Source organism: Malus domestica, chromosome 11 (assembly GCF_042453785.1).
Source record: "Malus domestica chromosome 11, GDT2T_hap1".
NCBI lineage: Eukaryota > Viridiplantae > Streptophyta > Magnoliopsida > Rosales > Rosaceae > Malus > Malus domestica.
This window is the reverse complement of record NC_091671.1, coordinates 5,857,407-5,876,321: the sequence shown is the minus strand read 5'-3', so window position 1 is coordinate 5,876,321 and position 18,915 is coordinate 5,857,407. Positions and strand designations below refer to the sequence as shown.

Genomic DNA, 18,915 nt, shown 5'->3' with positions numbered 1-18,915 from the left:
TAATAGAAGGGTGGAAAGTTTTACCTGTTCTCCAAACTTGGGCTAGGTTTGATTCGAAAATCGACATAATAGGCCCAATTGGCAGTTGAACCAACAATGATCAGTGGTGGATCTTTTGTGGAGAACACACCGTTTTAATCAATTTGGCTAAGTTCTGGGATCGACATACTTACGCAAAATATATCTAGAGATTATAATGGGGAAATGTAATTAGCACTTCAAAAATCTCATTCTACACTCCTCACAAATGTCTTTTTCTTTCTAATTATAGAAAGTTTGGAGTGCCAAATGAGACTTTTGGAGTGCTAATAACAATTCCCTTATAATATCGTTAAAGAGGTCTTAAATGAAATTGCTTTGAACCTAAATTATAACTAATGAAAATGGGATGAAGATGCCAAAGAGTAAAGAGAAATGTTAAAGAAATTATTAATTGGAAAAATAATGAGGAAATAAGAACCTCATTTCTCCTCTCTAACACTAACAATATATATGCACATCACTTTACAAATTACAATATAAAGATAAAGAATGAGCTGCAAATTTTGCACTCTCTCATCATAAATGTGTCACAAAATAAAATAAAACCTATATAACTTGTTAATTAATTAGAGTGCAAATAAAATATAAAAATTAGAAGAACAAAGTTGTGTAAAAGAGTTGGTTCCAAGTGTCTGGCAGTCCAGGAAGGCACCAATGGCTGCAATCTGCTGAACGGTCAGGATTGGCTCTCTGCTGAGGGCTCAAATCACCACTGTAGATTGATGGGTGCCCATCTTTTCTCAGCTCTGAAAGCATTGTGATGTCCAGCAAAGACGGAGGATTTCTCATGCCCCGGATCACACTGTCCATCACTCTCATTTGGTCTGGATAAGTACTCCCGGGATAAGTTACTCCGCTCACTTTCATTGGTGCTGTTTCTCCATAGCAGTTCTTGGTGGTTGTAGGAGTTGCACCCCCATTCCATTCATTTGGGCTGTCAATTTAGCATGTTATCAAATTACTCAGATTCTCACTTTGGTCATTCCATCGAAAGTCTATTATTTGCGCCTCTAAACTTTGATAGGCAAATGAATCATGCTTCTCTGCTGAAAGAAGATCAACAAGTGCTGCTGAAACCCAATCACAAACAGACAAGTGTCCAATCATATATTTTTGAACTCAATTATTTAGACACATGTTCATTTGTGATTGGTTTTCAACAGCACTTTTTGCTATTCTTTCAGCACCGAAGCATGGTTCAAACCATATGACATTTGACAAATTGACCAAAGTGACACAATTGAACTTTTAAGGACAATAGAACTCAAAAACTTAATTCCGGGACCAAGATGAGGAATCAGATAATAACTGACGGACAATAACTAAAATTTACTCATCTACAATTTATTCCCCCAAATGTGCCCTTAAATTTTTTTATGTGTTATGTGCATGAAACGCAAGTCCGATATTAATTTATTCTTCCAACCCTTTAGAGAGTATAATCTTTCTTTAAAATTTAGAGAAATTGAATTTTGTGGGGGAAAAGATTTGAGAGAAGTGGTCCATTTTCTCCGGTGAGCCGTACATTAGCAATTTTTGTCTTCTTCAAAAATGGTATGTGTGTACTGTTTTCCACCGACATAGCCAGTGCTCTGAAACATTTGCATTTTCTAAACAAAATAGGTCTATTTACACAAGTTTTTACTTGTGATGGTCATTCCTCCATGTTGTAGTTTCATTCACTCATATTATAATACATATATCGACTTATAAATATCATACCCGACCACTCATCGTTCAGGACAAATGAACCTTAAAATCTGTCTATGCATATTATGTAAATTAATAACACTACGTGATAATACAATTTTCATAATAAAATATCTTCCTCGGGTTCTTATACCCGACCATTCTAGTGGACCGACCTAAATACAGGGTAGAAATCAAGTCAACGTTTAGCAACCCAAAAAAATACCTAAAAATGCTATCAAGAGAAATGCTAAGACGACTCTTAAAGTAGAACTTTCTGTCACCTTATGTTTTTTGCATAATATTTTATAATATTGATACGATTTTTTGCATAATATTTTATAATATTGATACGAAAATTGACGTCAAACTGTGACGTGACAAAAAATTCATAAAATATTCGACTTTAAGAGCATTTCTCGCAATTATTTGGTGCTTGGAGGTAGCAATGCCTATAGCTAATTCCAATACATAAATTATGAACCATGGAAAATTGAAAATTGGAATTTCCACCAAACACAACTATGAGAGAGAGAGAGAGAGAGAGAGAGAGAGAGAGAGAGAGAGAGAGAGAGAGAGAGAGAGAGAGACTGACTCATAGTGTGTGGGAGAAATAGAGAGGAAGAAAACTCTGGTCCTTGTGGTGTCGATGTTCGAGTCAATCCAATTCGCCCATGTTTTCATCCCTTTCTCCAAAGCAGCTAAACGGTCCATATCTTGGTAATAATACCCTCCTGATTCCATGTAATCCCACCTACACGTTTTCAAACACAATGATCTTAATTTTTCGTGTCGAGAATGACTTATATGAAATAAGTACACTACTATTTTGATATCTAAATTTATTATGTCTTGCTATACTATAAAGTTGAAACACATAACAACGCGATTTTGGTATCTAAATTTATTATGTCTTGTTATACTATAAAGTTGAAATACATAACAACGCGTGATAAGTTTAGAACGCTAAAGTGACTACACATTTTGGTGCATGTCAAAAACATTTTGGACAAACCCATAAAACGTTTTACAACTTCTGGTAACTTTTTGGTATAGAGATGCAGTTTTACAGCAAGATAAAAATGTAAGAAAGCACTAAGTTCTTTAATTGGTCCAAAAAGCACTTATGCTTCTAAAAGTACTTCTACCCAACTTTACCAAATGCTTTACTCAGAATGTAGACACTATCATTTTGACCCTAAGGTTACCACAGCACAAAAGTACCAAAAGATAAACAAACACACACGGATTGCTCACCCTTGGAGACCTCCTTTGTGGCTCCACCAATGACCGGTGTTAAACGACAGCACGTCGGCGTTCCGCCACACCTTGCTGTTCTCCGAAATGTCCTCCAGCCTCAGAACTCTCTTCCCTTGATACATTTCTATGTCGACCAGGTACGGAGCTTTGTAAAATTGCAGTGTCAAGCCGTAGTCCTGCATCATAGGAGCAAAACTCAATAAGGTCCTGTTTGGATTGATACGATGCCCTCATTTCCTAGCATATGACTTCCTAGGGACAACGTACATGCTGGTGCTATCCTGCTGTCGTCACCAATGGACCCAAAGGGTCCCTCAGAACATCTTCCCTATGTGATTCGTTTGGACTAAATTTTCGAAGGAAATTGCTTTTCACTCTCATTTTTGTCTATCATACATTTTTGTTAATTTTTCGTCACTGATTTTATATAATTCCTTGGATTCGATAGTTAAAAATTAAGAGGAGTGTGTAAGAAGTATAAACGGATGTGTGGATATCACCGACCATTTTCAACCATTGTTAAAAAATGCAAAATGAATTTGTTCATTTAATAAATGAGTCTTGCAATTTTTTGTTCCCACAATAATAATAGTATATGAAAATGTGTTGATGAACATTTATATGACATGGAAAGGAAAAATCTCACACCATCTCTGTTCTTACAAAAACTATAACCATTAATGGTAATCTGTATTTTAATTCAAATGCGAGTTTGGCAAGTTGATTAGGGCAGCGTGTTCATCTTTTACGCTCAAATTTGGATTTAATTTTTCTATAATTATAGTAGTTTAAAATATGCATCGTTAACAATTATTTGGCATTGAATTTGCATCCAATTGCTTCAAGAAAAAAAAAATACGAAAACCCAGAAAGAAGGAAAGAAAATTAAGGGACTCACCAGGAAACTGAATGTTGAGAGTGGGTCTCCTTTGACCATTTGAGTCTGGGTTTGTGGATTTGCAGAGTAAATCAGGCAAACCAAAGACTCCCATTGATTCCTCCCAAGTGAATCACCTACAAACATCACTGTTTTCCCCTTCATTTTGAGCAGAAACTCAGCCCCATTGAACCTACCAACAACAACAAGCTACACCAAAAGTCACCAAAACGTAAAAAAAATCCTAAACCCCACAAAACCCCATTCCACAAAATCACATTTGAAAGTGATTTTGCTTATCCTAGGAGCTAGAAATCAGAGACCAGCAAAACACCATTTCACAAAATCACTTTTGTAGTGCTTTTGCTTAACCTTGGGAGCTCAGAATCTAAAACCCAACAAAAACCCATATCACAAAATCTCATTTTGAAAGCAGTTTTGGTTACCTTGGGAGCTCACAGTTGAGGGGTCTCCATCTGTACTTGAGGTAATCGGAGTCCGGGCGGCCGTACATTTGGCAGTTGAATTCAGGGTCGATGATTAAGGGGCACTGGGAAGATTGGTACATTGGGTAGGAGTCGTCTTGGACCCAAGTGCCTTCAAACAATGCGCAATTGGATTGGTTGGTTTGGAACATCGGAGCTGTTCTGTGATGGTGGAAGTTGTGGTGGTGGTGGTGGTTCTTCATGCTGTATATTATGGCAGAGTGGGATTGAACAAAAACTAAGCACAAAAGAGCTAAGCATGAACCAATAGATTGGGAGCAGAAAGGAGCCATTGCAGTCTTGCAGAGGAGAGATTATTGGGTAATGATGAAAAAGCAAAAGCTGAAAAGAAGAGAGTACCGGAGTACTGTAAATTTGAGAACAAAAGTTGAAATCTTGATTCTGCAAATGCAATTGGGCCTTTTATATTAAAATGGAGGGGGATTTTGGATTTGTTGTGTGCATGTGGGAAAATTTTTCTTTCTACCCATAATACAAGTGGTACACCACGTGCTGTTAAATAAGTGGTGAAAAATATTATTTTTTACATTATTACTTTTTTAATACAAGAATTTCACCACTTGTATAAGAACACATGGTCTATCATTCTGTGTTCCGATCACATTAAAAAATCACTTGTGAGGGCTGAGATGGGTTCACACTCACACGTGAGTTATAAATTTGAGAGGGGGATTGGTGAAGTTGAATGTGTGAGATTATGATTTGGACCCCCTCCTTCAAGCCTTGAAGCTGAACCGACACTTCTTGCTTTCATATTGGAATGCCAAAAAAGTGGTTTTGTGACTTGTCCACAAATCATCATGGGGTCTTATTGAATATGGTGTTTTTATGAGAAATTCTATAATGTATAAGTGTATGGAATACATTATTGTATTGAATCGCTGGATTGCATGGCTAAATTTTGCTAGTTTCAATCTAGTCGTTCAAACATCGATGCATCTCATATACTAGTGTATTGACATACATTATTGAAATTAACGGATAGATGTATCTTGTAGAATTTAATTCACTTAAAAGTCACTATATACATTGACGTGCGATAGAAATGCAATGCATGCATGTGTGAATCAAAGGAAAAAAAAGAAAAAAAAAAGGGTGTGTGAATGTATATTTTGTCTAAGAGTATGGTTTGAGTTGGTATATACGTATACGTTGCTCCTAATCTTTAATGTAGAATTACAGAGTTGATCGTGTCACTTCAAAACAGTCATATTGTGCATTTCATCCCTCCCAACTGTACTACATGTATTCAGTTTGATTCATTCTTTAAAGACTAATATTTGGCTACTTAAAAGGATGTGTATAGTTTCTGCTAAAAAATATTCATTGTTAATTCATAAAACTTTGTGTTTATGATCATAACCGTTCATATTATAAATCATTTTATAAAGATCATCTCTGCCAAAAATCAATTAAACTAAGGTTGTATAGTCATCAAACTTTATAAAAACAGATGAACGGAATTGGTAAAAGCATTACGAATTGTCTATGTATTTGTTATAATAGATTGACTAAACGACATTAGTTTTAATTCATTTTTTTTAGAGATGATCTTTACAAAATGCCTCATAACATGAACGGTTTTGATTATAAGAACAAAATTATGTGTTTCGAACACGAAGAATTTTGAGTAGAGTTATTACTCATCCTTTAGTGACCAAGCATTGATCTTGTTTAAAAGCTAGGCTTTTGATTGACTATAATAAAGAGAATCGAGGTATAAAAATAAACATGAATGTGAACAATGAAAAAATGAATGCACGTAAGTCATTGATCTTTATTAAAAATGGTCTTAAAGGGGTTGTGAGCTCTTTCATCTAGCCCATGTAAAATAGGAATATATGAATCTGACACTGTTAATAATAAATTCGAGAGTAAATTGTAGCAATGGTCCCTGAACTTTACTCAAATTGGAGCAATGGTCCCTCAACTAAAAATTCATTACCATTGGTCCCTCAACTTATCAAAATGTGTAAATATAGTCATTTTCATTAATTTCTTCAAAATTTTGTCAAAATATGTTATGTTGGAATAACCATTTATTTAATTAGGGTCCCTCAACTCATCAAAGTATGTAATTATGGTCATTTTTGTCAACTACGTAAAATTTTTTGTCAAAACGAGTTATGTTTGAAGGACCATAGCTACAATTGGGATAAAGTTAAGGGACCATTTCTCCAGTTGAATTAAAATTGAGGGACCAAAGATAATGGATTTTTAGTTGAGGGACCATAGCTGCACGTTTTAATGAGTTGAAGGACCAATGGTAATGGATTTTTAGTTGAATGACCATTGCTCTAATTTGAGTAAAGTTCAGGGACCATAGCTACAATTTACTCTAAATTCGATGCACCAAACGATTTATAATTCGTACAATAATCACTCAAATAGTAGAGATTTCATGAAGTTAAAGTTGGGACCTACTGGCCAAGGTTGTGTGCTGCGGGAGGCAGGCAATGTGGGATGATGTAATCTCAACTTGGTGCCTATGGGGGCCTCTCGGTGTGCTACTATGTTATCTCCCATCAATTGTACGCTGGGAATTGAGTGCTATTAGGCACCTCAAAATTGGTTGGATTTTTTTATCTCCCATCTATTGTAAAAAGGCAATTGAGATTCTTTCTGGATTTTTGTATCAAGAGTTGATGGATTCCAAAATTCGGACTATTTAAGAGAGAGAAGTTTAGGCCGTTTGAGGACTTGATTTTGTGTAAGGTGGACCGGTTGGATGAGTTAATGAAAGCCACATTAATTAAACTGAGTAGTCTGGATTTTGATATCAGACAGCTTCAAACAAAGAGATTCGAAGAGGGATTGTAAAAAGGAGGCAGAGAGAAAAAAAAAATAAAAAAATTAGGTGCGCACCTTTTTATGAAAGAGGGCAAGCTTCCATTTGGAAAGCAAAATGTTCCTTGCTTTACTTAACAACACATACATAGAAGTTAGAACACCATTCTTCAGTCTTGTAATTTATACTTTGCTTTATGGAAAGCAAAGGTAGGAGCCTCGTGCAACATCATCATCCAAATTATCACCTTCATGCTCATGAATTTGGGCTCATCAATTATGACAAAAACTTTTAGGTAAAATTGAGACCCTCTTCGGCTTTTCCTCAATCAAAGTTCATACAATTAAGTAAAGAGAATTATTATTAGCGTTATGAAATGATAAATGAATTTTGCACATCTATTTTTCTCTTTATGCACATTTTTCTCTTTTATTTTCTACCTTTGGTATTGAACTAATCAATGAAAAAGTAAAGAGAGATGTGTATAAAGAGAAAAAAAATTACGTGTATAGAACTACTTTCTTATAAAAAAATGTCAGAAGAGATTTGAAATTCAACTGATTAAACATATTTATCTCTGGACCCAAGTGTCCAACTCGACTCTCCCTCAATATATAATCAAAACATGAGAAAAAAATTACAATCATAGGAGTGCTCGACGACTATTTTTGAATAGTAACTACTTTTCAATGTCACCCTCGCCAACGAATATTCTGGTGGTTGTTTTGTAGGTTTACTCAGATTTTTTGAGGCATAGTTTTCCAACGAGAAAAGAGGCCTTGGAATCTTGCCTTTTATTGAAGTGACGTTTTCTTGTCCAAGCACAAGTTTAGTTTCCACAGCTCAACAAGCAAGAATTGGTTCCTTTCATCTCTCCATTATTTTTCGAATTCTTAATTTTCAAAAATATTCTTAGATTTTGTATGCTTTCATTTTAATATATGAACATGAAATAAAATAAACCGTAAACAATGATGTGTTGTGTTACATTGATTCAGCGGTCATATCTGATCCGTAGCTGGTAATGACATGAGGAAATCGTTCGGAATAGTCTATTTTATTTGCTAAGTCACGAGTTTAAGGGGCTAGATAGGTCAAGTATGGGTAAAATCATGCGATAATCGGCTTTTTAGTAGCATCTGTCCTTCCCGGCCTACTGTCGTCAACGATCCGATTCCTAAAGAATATTCTTGTTTCCAGGCATATCCATGGGAATAAAAGCACGCGGTAAGTGAGGCAATTCCTTCGGGTAGTGGATGGCATATCCATGGGAATAAAAGCGGGCGGTAAGTGAGGCAATTCCTTCTTGTAGTGGATGCGGAAAGGAAATCTGTTACATTTACGTAGAGCATGATTCGGTTTTGTAGACAACTGATAACTAAATGGTAATAATATTCATTTATAGACCGATCTGAGTCACTATTTATAAAGAAATTATTTATTTATATATTTTTGAGAAATAAATTTGCATTGCATGTGTGAACTTAGCTGTGAATGATTATGCATGGCCAGTATATGTTTTAATGTTTATAATGTTTATATAGGAAGTTGCAAAGTTTGTCTGCTGCTGCATGGGCAGCCAGCTACCAGAATTCAAATCTTTCACCTTCATATCAATCAAACGGAAACGAAGAACATAAATAAACAAAAGTGTATAAAAAAAATGTGTGTGATTATATATTTCCTATATGTAACTTAACATCGTACGCCTACTAAATTGACTTTACGGGAAACTAAGCTATACCTCCTTATGAAGACATTTGGTAGGGAGTTTGCAGGTCGACAATATTTCCCACACTTATAAGATCACGGTTCAATTTGGCAAAAATTAACGATCACGGTTCAAAACTTCGCATTCACTTGTGGGATTTTTTTATTTTATTTTTTATTGTGATGGTCGCACACCATTATGTGGTGGATTAATCACGTGTTATAATATGGTTGAACGACAATGTTGATGTTTTTGCATATAGGTGAATTAAGTATTCTGATAATCCTATATTACCAGAGTTCTTATGAAATTTCTAAGCTCAAACAACAACGTAGCTGTAGTTTAGTGCTACGAATTCGACATGTGAAGAAATTTTTCAACATACTAAAAGTACGGCAGGATACATCAAATGTCAATACAATTGGTTGGAAATTGAAAAATCTCCCTACATTATGGCCGTGGAGATCGAATCCCAGCAGCCATTTCTTTTTGTTCATTTTTGACATTTTATTGTTCACTTTTCAAGATTGGGCTTTCAAATTCCAATTATAGCCGACTAGTTTAGCAGCTAAAGCCTAAAGCCCACCATTCCAGTCCAATTGGTCAAAATCTACTTTTGCTCTTAATTGGGCTTTATAATAAATGTCTATATGCCCCTGAACAACCAAGAATCGAATGCAAGTAATCAGGATGTTCCGAAATTCTCTTCACATTGTGTTTCACAAGTGAGCCGTTGACATTTATTCAAATCTCAGTCCTTGCTTTTTGTGTTTTGATGCGCAAGAGAGCACTACTCTCTGAATGTATATCTAACGCGTTCTTATTTATTTACGACCTTTAGATTGAATGAATCAAGTGACAAAAATAAATGTGTAAACGCAAGGAGAAAAAGAGTTTGGAGATATTATTTTCCAATTTGTAATACTTTATGCAAACAAATTATCGGCCTAGAATTCACCAGTTTTTGGATCACTAAACCTCTTCAATTCCACCAAAAATGTTTAGTGGATGGATGAAGAAAGACAACAGCCACCGGAAAGGAAGAACAAAAAACACCATGGCCTATGCAGGATCATCGTCTTATTATTCAAAGTGAAACTCAAAGAGGACTGAAAGCAAAAGGAAAATACAGAGAGGTTCTAACCTTAAAAACATCTCCACAACAACATTAGACAACACACTAGAACATGTTGCATTTAGGATACTACATAATATGACCACACAAACATGTTTTAAACCAACACTACGGATCCCCCGTTACGTTTTTTTACATCGAAAGGCATTACGAAGTGCCTTAATTCTTGATTACTACGATACCCTCCTTAAAAATTCAGGGTTCGGGTCCTCGTTACTAGCTGTGGATTGCGAGCCCCACGGTGCTCGCTTTCATCTGAGGTACATTGTCGATGATCTCTGGAATGCCGCTAGTCACCGGTGCACCCTGCTTGTCATAAGCTTGTTGGTGCACTTCAAGTATAGCCCTACCAGACGGGTCAAGATTTTTGGACCATTCAGCATCCCATGCCACAGCTGTGGCTGTGCTGCAGGCCACACTCGGTCCTCCAGGCACCGTGTTCCTGGCCGAGTTCTGCAACACCGGATTATAAGTATAGCGAGTTAGATCTATATGTTATCAACATAAACAATAAAATCGCCGATGAACACCTGGTCTTGTGGTATTAAGTCTCATGGACGACAGTTTGTTAGGTTTAGTTGATGAAAAGAATAAAATCATATTCGGTAGATTACCTGTGGGAAGAACCTCTCGAAAATCATTCGATAGTAGTAGGCTTCCTTTGTATAAGGAGTGTTGTGAGGGAAGATGCGTTCAGCATTCAGCATCATCTTATCAGTGACCTGAAAGTATAAGTCGAACATCGATCACCAGCCGAGTCAATCCAATAACGTTTTCAAGATTTATAGGTTATACCAAAACAAATGAAAAGAGAATTGTAAAAACGGATTGAATAGAAGTTTACATGGAGTTCAGCATGAGCTTTCAGGCCATCAATCCAACTGTAGCCGACCCCGTCACTGAACTGCTCTTTCTGCCTATACAGAATGTGCTGCAGGCATTGAACAAGGTTTGTTAGTTTACGATTTTATGTGATACGGATGTCAACTTATCGGCAATACTTGCTACTAAAGATCGAAATAAGAGGCATATATACCTTTGGCAGATAAGGTTTCTCCTCATCATCAAACGCCTTCCGGAGGACCCATTTCTCAATTCTTCCTTGGTCCTTTTTGATCTGCAAGTCAATATAGCAAATGGGAAAGCGGTAAGTATTAAACTTTGTAAGTAGAATTCTGCAGTAAATCGAAAGAACTCCCAATACTTTAGATTCTTATGTCGTACCATTTTAAACTCGGGATCAATATCCATTGCAACATTAATGAAATCTTTGTCCAGGAATGGGACTCGAGCTTCTAATCCCCAAGCAGATGTTGATTTGTTTGCCCTGAGGCAATCATACATGTGCAGTGCCTTAATCTGCATCCAACAAAAAGAACAGCTCCACAGTTATCTCCTTCCATTTCAACTTCTACGATACCAAACCTATCTTCGATGTTTATAAACAAATAATCCAGTACCTTTCTGCAAGTTTCGCGGTGAAACTCTTCCTTGTTGGGTGCCTTGTGGAAGTACAAGTATCCACCGAAAATCTCATCGGATCCCTCACCAGAAATCACCATCTTGACCCCCAACGACTTGATCTTACGTGACATGAGAAACATAGGGGTACTTGCTCGGATAGTGGTAACATCATATGTTTCAATGTGGTAGATAACTTCCTCGATAGCATCGATCCCATCCTATCACATCAGAAAGGCAAATAGTTTACAATTTGGCTCCGATAAAGAGAGGATCAAACTCTTTAGTTTTTACATGTTCTTCGTATTGATACCTGAACAGTAAAGTGGAACTCGTGGTGAACGGTCCCCAAATAGTCTGCAACTTCTTTCCCAGCCTTCAGATCGGGCGAGCCCTGCTCAACATACGGAGAGACTTGTTTAGGAATCTATAAGTTCTCATGATATATATCGTAAATCTTTGTTAAAATATTCTGGAAACTCTCACCTCGAGTCCAACACAGAAGGAATGGAGTTGCGCTCCCCATTGCTTGGCCGCCTTCGTGCCTGCCAAGTGACGAGCAGTGATAGAGGCGACCAAAGATGAATCCAGACCCCCAGAGAGAAGAACACCGAAAGGCACATCGGTCATTAGCCTTTTGATCACAGCCTGCAGGTATTACGCTCAGCACATAAGCTATAGTTCCAAATAAATTCCGACATGTAAACAAAAATTAAAGTAACTCAAGTAAATCGATGGAAATAAATTAATTAAAATCCATCTGAAAATAAAAAGTGATGAATATTTACAGCTTCAAAAGCGCGCCTCAGAACAAGCGGATCATATGGCCCTGATGGAATGGTCTCCGAGAACCAAGTAGGGTTGTACCACCTCTTCAGTGCACCTTCTTTGCTTGAGTACAGATGACCGGGCGGAAAGCTCTCAAAGTGTTCGCAGTCATCATTCAACCCTTTCAGTTCCGATGATATCCAAACCGAGCCTGGACACAAAAAAACATACACGTTGATGTCAAAACCGAAGGAATAACTGCAAAGAAAAACAGGGCAAGCTAAAAAAATATGGTACCGTCAAGACTCCAGCCGATATAGAGGGAAGTGATTCCGATAGCATCACGAGCAACGATGAAGCTGTTGTCGCGGGTATCCAGCAGCACAAACGAAAACATGCCGTCCAGCATATCCACGAAATTCTCCCCATACTCTTCATACTACTCAAAAAAAATCAAGAACAAAAGAATTAAAACACAGGTAATGCTAACCAAGAACTGCATGTCCATCATTAGCACATTTCAACATCCGATTGCTCAAACAAACCGATTACAACAAAGAAATCGTAACTCAAACCACATCAAATCGACTCATATCTCATCGAAAAGACCAATCATAAGGCTCAAAAGTCCTGCAACCAAAGTTAACAAAAACATGGTCAGGTGACATACCAGATGGGCAATGACATCACAGTCACTGCCGGTTCGGAACTTATGATTCGGCAGACGGCTCCTCAGTTCTTCATGGTTGTAAATCTCTCCATTCACCTAATGATTTTTAAAACAAACATTGTATCAGCGATCAAAAATCGAAAAATTCATCCATTTTTTTCAAATATTCAATAAATTAAACCCCACATAATAAAAAAATAATATATAAGGTGATCGTACCGTGACAACAATTGATTTGTCCTCATTGTAGAGAGGTTGATCACCAGAAGCAGGGTCAATAATGGCCAGCCTCTGATGAGCCAAGAAACAATCTCCATGCTGGTATAGACCGCTCCAATCAGGTCCGCGGTGCTTCAATCTATCAAACCAAAAAAAAATAAAAATTAATTAATCAATAATTACACAAAATAAGCCTATGTGCTTTCAATTGCCGCTCATTTTCTTGGGTCTTGTATTCTAATAAACATGGACCCCACAACCCAATACATGAAAGGTAGCAAGAATTATAGGACCAAACCCAATTACAATATTTATGACCAAATTATTGTGATTCTTGTTAAAAAATTAAAACCAAATCTAGGTTTCAAAATTTTAAGTTTTAAAAATAAGAACAAAATGAATGGTAAAATGAATAATATCAAAATTGACTTTTTAGTGTAAAAATATGATTTTTCATTAAAATAAATAGCACCAGAAGTTTTTCGTTAAAGTTTTCAAAATTAAAGAGCGTGCAACAAAAAGGTTCCCGTGTTACTTCTCGTTTTTGTAATACAATTAAAGGTCAACACATCTTGGCTCCGAATGAAAGCTGGTTGAATCGCGCAACCGTTAAATCATGTGTCATAATTACCATATGTAAAAAATCTAGATGCATGCAAGTGCTAATTAGCTAAATACAAAAATTTAGAGGCGCTAATCCCCTCCGTTTTAACTTGTTGACTTTGTAGTATAACATGTCAGTGTCTTCCATAAGAACTATTTGTTAAAAATATAAACGCATGCAAGGGTTTGTAACTCAGGTGCTCAACAATATTTACCGACAACTTGATTAGAACATTAATGAACAAATAACCGTATCTCAAGCTAATTACACACTAATATATGAAAAAGTTTAAAGTTAAAACACGTATAAGTGTGTAATTTCTTAAGATATGTTTACCGTTGCATCCAGATATATTTAAATTTTTCACGTCTTGCGTTCAAATCCCCTTCTCGATCAACCAAATAATTAAGAATTATAACCTTAAAAAACACAAAAAAAATGAAAAACTGAAAGAAGTTAGGAACTTGCCTGCGAGAAAGCTCAAGAACTCGGACCCTCTTGGCCTGAGAGTCATCGGAGCAACCAAGAACGGCAAGAATTCCACACATTTTGACTGATTAATTCAGACCAAAAAAAAAAGAGAGAGAGAAACAAAAGCTAAGGATATGTTTGGCCTTTAGATGAAACCGATGAAACTGGAAACGAGAGAAAAGGTGGCAGTAGCAGGGGAACCAGGAGGCAACAACACGTACGAGATTTTTCCTGCGGTGTTCCCAAACACGTCACAGAAAATAAGGATATTTCGGATGTTGTTTGGTTTGGAGGTGTAAGTTCTTCCGCGTCTCGGGCTGCGTTTTATAGGGAAACTCCCGGCTTTGGTGGGTCCCGACCAGAACACCTAAGCGGCGACGTTTCTATCCATTTTTCGGGTTTGTCTTCAAGTGCTTACGGTCCTCCACTAGCTCGTATTGTACACCCCCGGACCCACCGGCGACACCTTCTCTCTGAGGGCCACGTGGTGGAACTTGGTTCGCTGTTTGTCCGTTATATATTTATTTTTTGATTTTCACCTTTTTAGTCTCCGATTTTCAGGGTGAGGTTTATCCACTTCCTTTCTCTTTGACGTCAGCTTTCTATCCTTTTCTGTTTTACCACTAGTCAACATCAATGAACTGCCTCATTTCAACCGTCCACGTGTCAATTACTAGGATACTGGACCCTTCTACCTTTGCTGATGTGCCTTTGACTGATGAGTTTTGGTTTTGGAGCACCAATTATTTAGGAATAATGCTATTCATATATTTTGCTCATCACCGATATATGCTTACAATTCTATTTATCATTGTTAGATAAATTTAATGTGGACAACCAAATCATTTGAATTAATCAAATTTTTAAATCTAGTTCATTATTTAATAAACTAATAATTAAAAAAAACTAGTTAATTAAATGATGAATGTGGTATACGAAGAATCTTTCTCATTCATTTCCTTAGGTTTTACAAAATTTTCAAATGGTATGACTGTTCACACTAGATGTCATCTAAGATGTTATAAAAATGTGATATAAAAACATAATATGGATATCATTACTTATTATTTATTTATTTGGTTTTATAATTGGCTCTGTGGGGAGAGCATGATTCATGAATATGAACTATAGTGTGCAGGGGCGGAGCCACCAAGGAATTAGGGTAGTCGTCGGCCCATCCTAACTTCATATGAGGTGTGAACCTCATGGAAGAAGATGAAGAAAACGACGTCGTTAAGCTGTTTTGATTTTAAATCTTTTCGGCTGTTTAATGAAACGATAAGTTTGGCAGGAGAGTTTTAAAAGAGATGTGCAATTTTAAATGGAAAAAACAACACCACTTCTGGTTCGATTATCTCACCTAACAGTAATATACACCCTATAATTTTCTAAAGCAACTCACCTTCTTTATTTGCAGACCTCTCCCCCTTGTCCTTCTTTTTCTACTTCTTTGTATTTTCTTTAGCCTTCCACAACCTACCTCTTATTTGGTTGTCTGGGTTTTTACATTTTTTTCTTCTTAGTATTGAATTTAAGAGATTTTTTTTTTCAGTTTTGTGAGGATTACACAAATTGCATATGTCAACATGTTATGAATTCAACTTTTTACACACGCTCATATATATATATATATATACATATTTGTGAAAGACCCCTTCTCATTCAGAATTCTGGCTCCGCCACTAGTGTAGCTTTGGTTAGAAGTTAAAATGACTGAAAGCATTTTTGGTGAAGATGTTTTTAAAATTAATATTTAATGAAAATTCAAGTGGATTTTGGAAAATCATTTTAAATGCTTTTTTTGCAAAGAGCACATATCAGATGCTGCTTTCAAAAAGAACTTACAGTGTTTTTGGAATTCAAAATCAATTTATCCAAAAATGACTTTAAGTTATTTTAAAAATATTTTTAAACAAGTCCCAAGTTTTATGTGCTTCTTCTAAAACATTTATACTAAAAACATTTTCAAACATTTTAAAGGCACTTTTAAGCCACTCTCAGAGTAACAAGATATTATTTCTTTTCGGGACCACGACTTTGACATTAACATAAACCAATAATTAATTTTGGTACTAATAATTGACTAAACAGAAAGTTACTGCTAAACGTAATTAAGCTAAACAGAAAAGATGTTTTACAGTCAAGTGTACTATATGAGAAGAAGAGAGTGACAAGAAAGAAACAGAGTTAATTTTGGATAGACTCATCGGTGGCAAATTTGTATGGATTAGCTAGTTCCATGATTTGCAAAGATATCATGAGCAATTGTTTCCAAAAAAAAAAAAGATATCATGGGCAATTAGTGTGGTTCCTGCCAATTCATCATGCATGGGGACCTAGGGTTTCTTTATTCCTTTCAATCGACACATACACACAATGGATGGGACTGGAACTAATCCCCACTTCAACAAGTCTGGCAAACAGCCATTTTTACACCTATTACTAACCAATAATTCAGAGATAATTAACCAGATATGAGCAAACTATTTATTGGGAAACCTATAGATAATTAGACTAATCAACAAAGAATTCAGCAAAAACCATCACGTGGTGTCCCAATGTTTGTTACGTATTTCAGATTTGTATTTCACACACGGTCAATGAGAGGCTAAATCACACAGTCAATAGAAGGTTGAAATGCCTATTTGAATCTTCTTTGCCCTTAAAATGTAGAATATAATGACTTCGCTACCAACTAGGATTTTGAAAAGCAACGAGATAAATCTATGAAAATTAAGATATAATATGATGGCCTAAATTTTAATTGGCGTGAGATTGATAAATCATATATTCAACAATCTCGTCATCTCTATGTAAGGGTAACATATGATATAATTTGTTTTCTTGGTGATACTTGCCCACCGACGGAAAAAATTACAAGATATAATGCAACTTAATCTATGTTGTTTTGAAAAGCAACGAGATAAATCTATGAAAATTAAGATATAATATGATGGCCTAAATTTTAATTGGCGTGAGATTGATAAATCATATATTCAACAATCTCGTCATCTCTATGTAAGGGTAACATATGATATAATTTGTTTTCTTGGTGATACTTGCCCACCGACGGAAAAAATTACAAGATATAATGCAACTTAATCTATGTTGTTTTAATAAGGTTTTCGTCTATTCACCACTAAACTTGTAAGCCATCAAACTTGAAAAAAAAAATTAAGAACATGGTAGGCGGAATGTAAGTGATTCATTAATCACGTTTTTCACTCAAATTTTATTTTTCCAATTTACTCGAATGCATTTAAATAAAGTATAATAAATAGCATCAAAAGAAAAAATAATTATTTCAAATCCTGTGCTTTCTTCCTTTACGTACAAATTTATAAAAAAAATACACAAAACAAAACGATAACGGTACATAATGCGTTCACATGTCATGTTATGCTTGCACGCATATGCATGGGTATATAACAGAATGCGTAGCACCACAATCAATTAATACTCTAGCAAAATGACCAAGAATATTCAACGTACCCATGATCAAATCAGAATTATTCTGAGCATCATGTAGTGTCATGTGGTGAATACGTCCCTGAGCCTGTTGTCGGCCTCCACAACCTCTGCTAGTCTGACCACTACGACCTTGCACATTACGCCCCTGAACTGGCTGATTAGACTGCCTCGATGATCCTGCATTACTAGAAGCAACCTCCACATGTTGGGATTGTCCTCCAGGGTACCATTGTGATCCAACAGCTGAATATGGCAAATATGGCATATAACCTCCAGAATACTGAGGGTAACCACTCTGCTGATACGGGTCATGTGGGTACGGATATTGCCCTGCAGAATAAGGAGTTACACTGCCCTGATAATGATAAGCACCTCCATGACCCGTCTGGGCATAACCACTAGGTTCTGAAACTTGCTGGGTCGGCCCAAGTGGTGGTAAGGAAGGCTGCTGGGGCCTCTACTGATTATGAGGACAAAGCATAGCCCTATGCCCCAATTGACCACAGATAAAACATCCTCTACTACCCTGCTTGCACTCCCTAAAATGTCGACTATTACACCTACGACAAAACGAACTTCTAGAACCACCAAAATCTCTCTACCTCTGAAAACGAGGACCTCCAAAAAATATACCACCTCTTATCTGACCAGTGGAACTCATACCTCTGCTAGAAGAACTAGAACTAGCGCCACTTCTCTTAAAACTTTGGGTCTTACGAGGTCTTTGAGATGATTGACCCTCACCTTTATCATCTTTCTTCTGATTTCCATTATTTTCCTCCTCCTCACTCTCATTAGGCATATTCTCTAAATCTTCAATCCGCAGCAGAATCTCATAAAACTCTTGGTAAGTAGCACAAGAAGTCGTGGTCGCCGTAGAACGTAATTTCTTCCGAGTACCCAATCTGAAACGATGAAGCATCTCAACTGAATTAGCAGCAACCTCCGGATCATATCGGGACAAATAAGTAAACCTCATGTAGTACTCATTAGCTGTCATCTTTCCCTGCTTTAGGTGCGTGAATTCTTGCTTCTTGCGATCTATAAACTCTGGAGGAATAAATCTCTTCTGAAATAACTGCGTAAAAACTTCCTAATTAGCAGCTTCCTCTGGTGATAACTGATAAGACTCGTGTCTCCACCAAGATGCAGGTTCCGGACCTAAAAACCAGGTAGTCATCTCGACCCACCTATCAGGAGGAAAACTCTACTGACTCTGCATCGCACATAAAGTCTTTTCAAT

The 18,915-nt window shown here is 36.5% G+C and overlaps 2 protein-coding genes across 2 annotated transcripts; both read right to left on the bottom strand.

The window, feature by feature from the left end:
- Positions 1–405: 405 nt before the first annotated feature.
- On the bottom strand, positions 406–4,768 carry LOC103422671 (protein PMR5-like). Its single transcript, XM_029088225.2, has 5 exons — positions 4,315–4,768; positions 3,890–4,061; positions 2,989–3,167; positions 2,327–2,485; positions 406–976 (listed from the first exon to the last, which is right to left on the bottom strand). Exons 1-5 carry the CDS (start codon positions 4,644–4,646, stop codon positions 634–636), a joined length of 1,185 nt encoding a protein of 394 aa, XP_028944058.1. The 5' UTR covers positions 4,647–4,768; the 3' UTR covers positions 406–633.
- Positions 4,769–9,936: 5,168 nt separating this feature from the next.
- On the bottom strand, positions 9,937–14,498 carry LOC103447373 (asparagine synthetase [glutamine-hydrolyzing] 1). Its single transcript, XM_008386560.4, has 13 exons — positions 14,199–14,498; positions 13,127–13,265; positions 12,908–13,003; positions 12,535–12,676; positions 12,258–12,448; positions 11,956–12,117; positions 11,783–11,863; positions 11,469–11,690; positions 11,233–11,367; positions 11,045–11,125; positions 10,853–10,939; positions 10,623–10,730; positions 9,937–10,461 (listed from the first exon to the last, which is right to left on the bottom strand). Exons 1-13 carry the CDS (start codon positions 14,276–14,278, stop codon positions 10,225–10,227), a joined length of 1,761 nt encoding a protein of 586 aa, XP_008384782.2. The 5' UTR covers positions 14,279–14,498; the 3' UTR covers positions 9,937–10,224.
- Between the last annotated feature and the right edge of the window lie 4,417 nt (positions 14,499–18,915).

Coding starts and splice junctions, on each gene's coding strand:
- LOC103447373 (XM_008386560.4), bottom strand. CDS start 14,278: ATGTGTGGAATTCTTGCCGTTCTTGGTTGCTCCGATGACTCTCAGGCC. Junction 12,118..12,257: donor TGAGGCGCGCTTTTGAAGCT/GTAAATATTCAT, acceptor TAATACCTGCAG/GCTGTGATCAAAAGGCTAAT. Junction 10,731..10,852: donor AAGCTCATGCTGAACTCCAT/GTAAACTTCTAT, acceptor TTATACTTTCAG/GTCACTGATAAGATGATGCT.
- LOC103422671 (XM_029088225.2), bottom strand. CDS start 4,646: ATGGCTCCTTTCTGCTCCCAATCTATTGGTTCATGCTTAGCTCTTTTG. Junction 4,062..4,314: donor CTCAACTGTGAGCTCCCAAG/GTAACCAAAACT, acceptor TGTTGTTGGTAG/GTTCAATGGGGCTGAGTTTC. Junction 2,486..2,988: donor CACAAAGGAGGTCTCCAAGG/GTGAGCAATCCG, acceptor GAAAACGTGTAG/GTGGGATTACATGGAATCAG.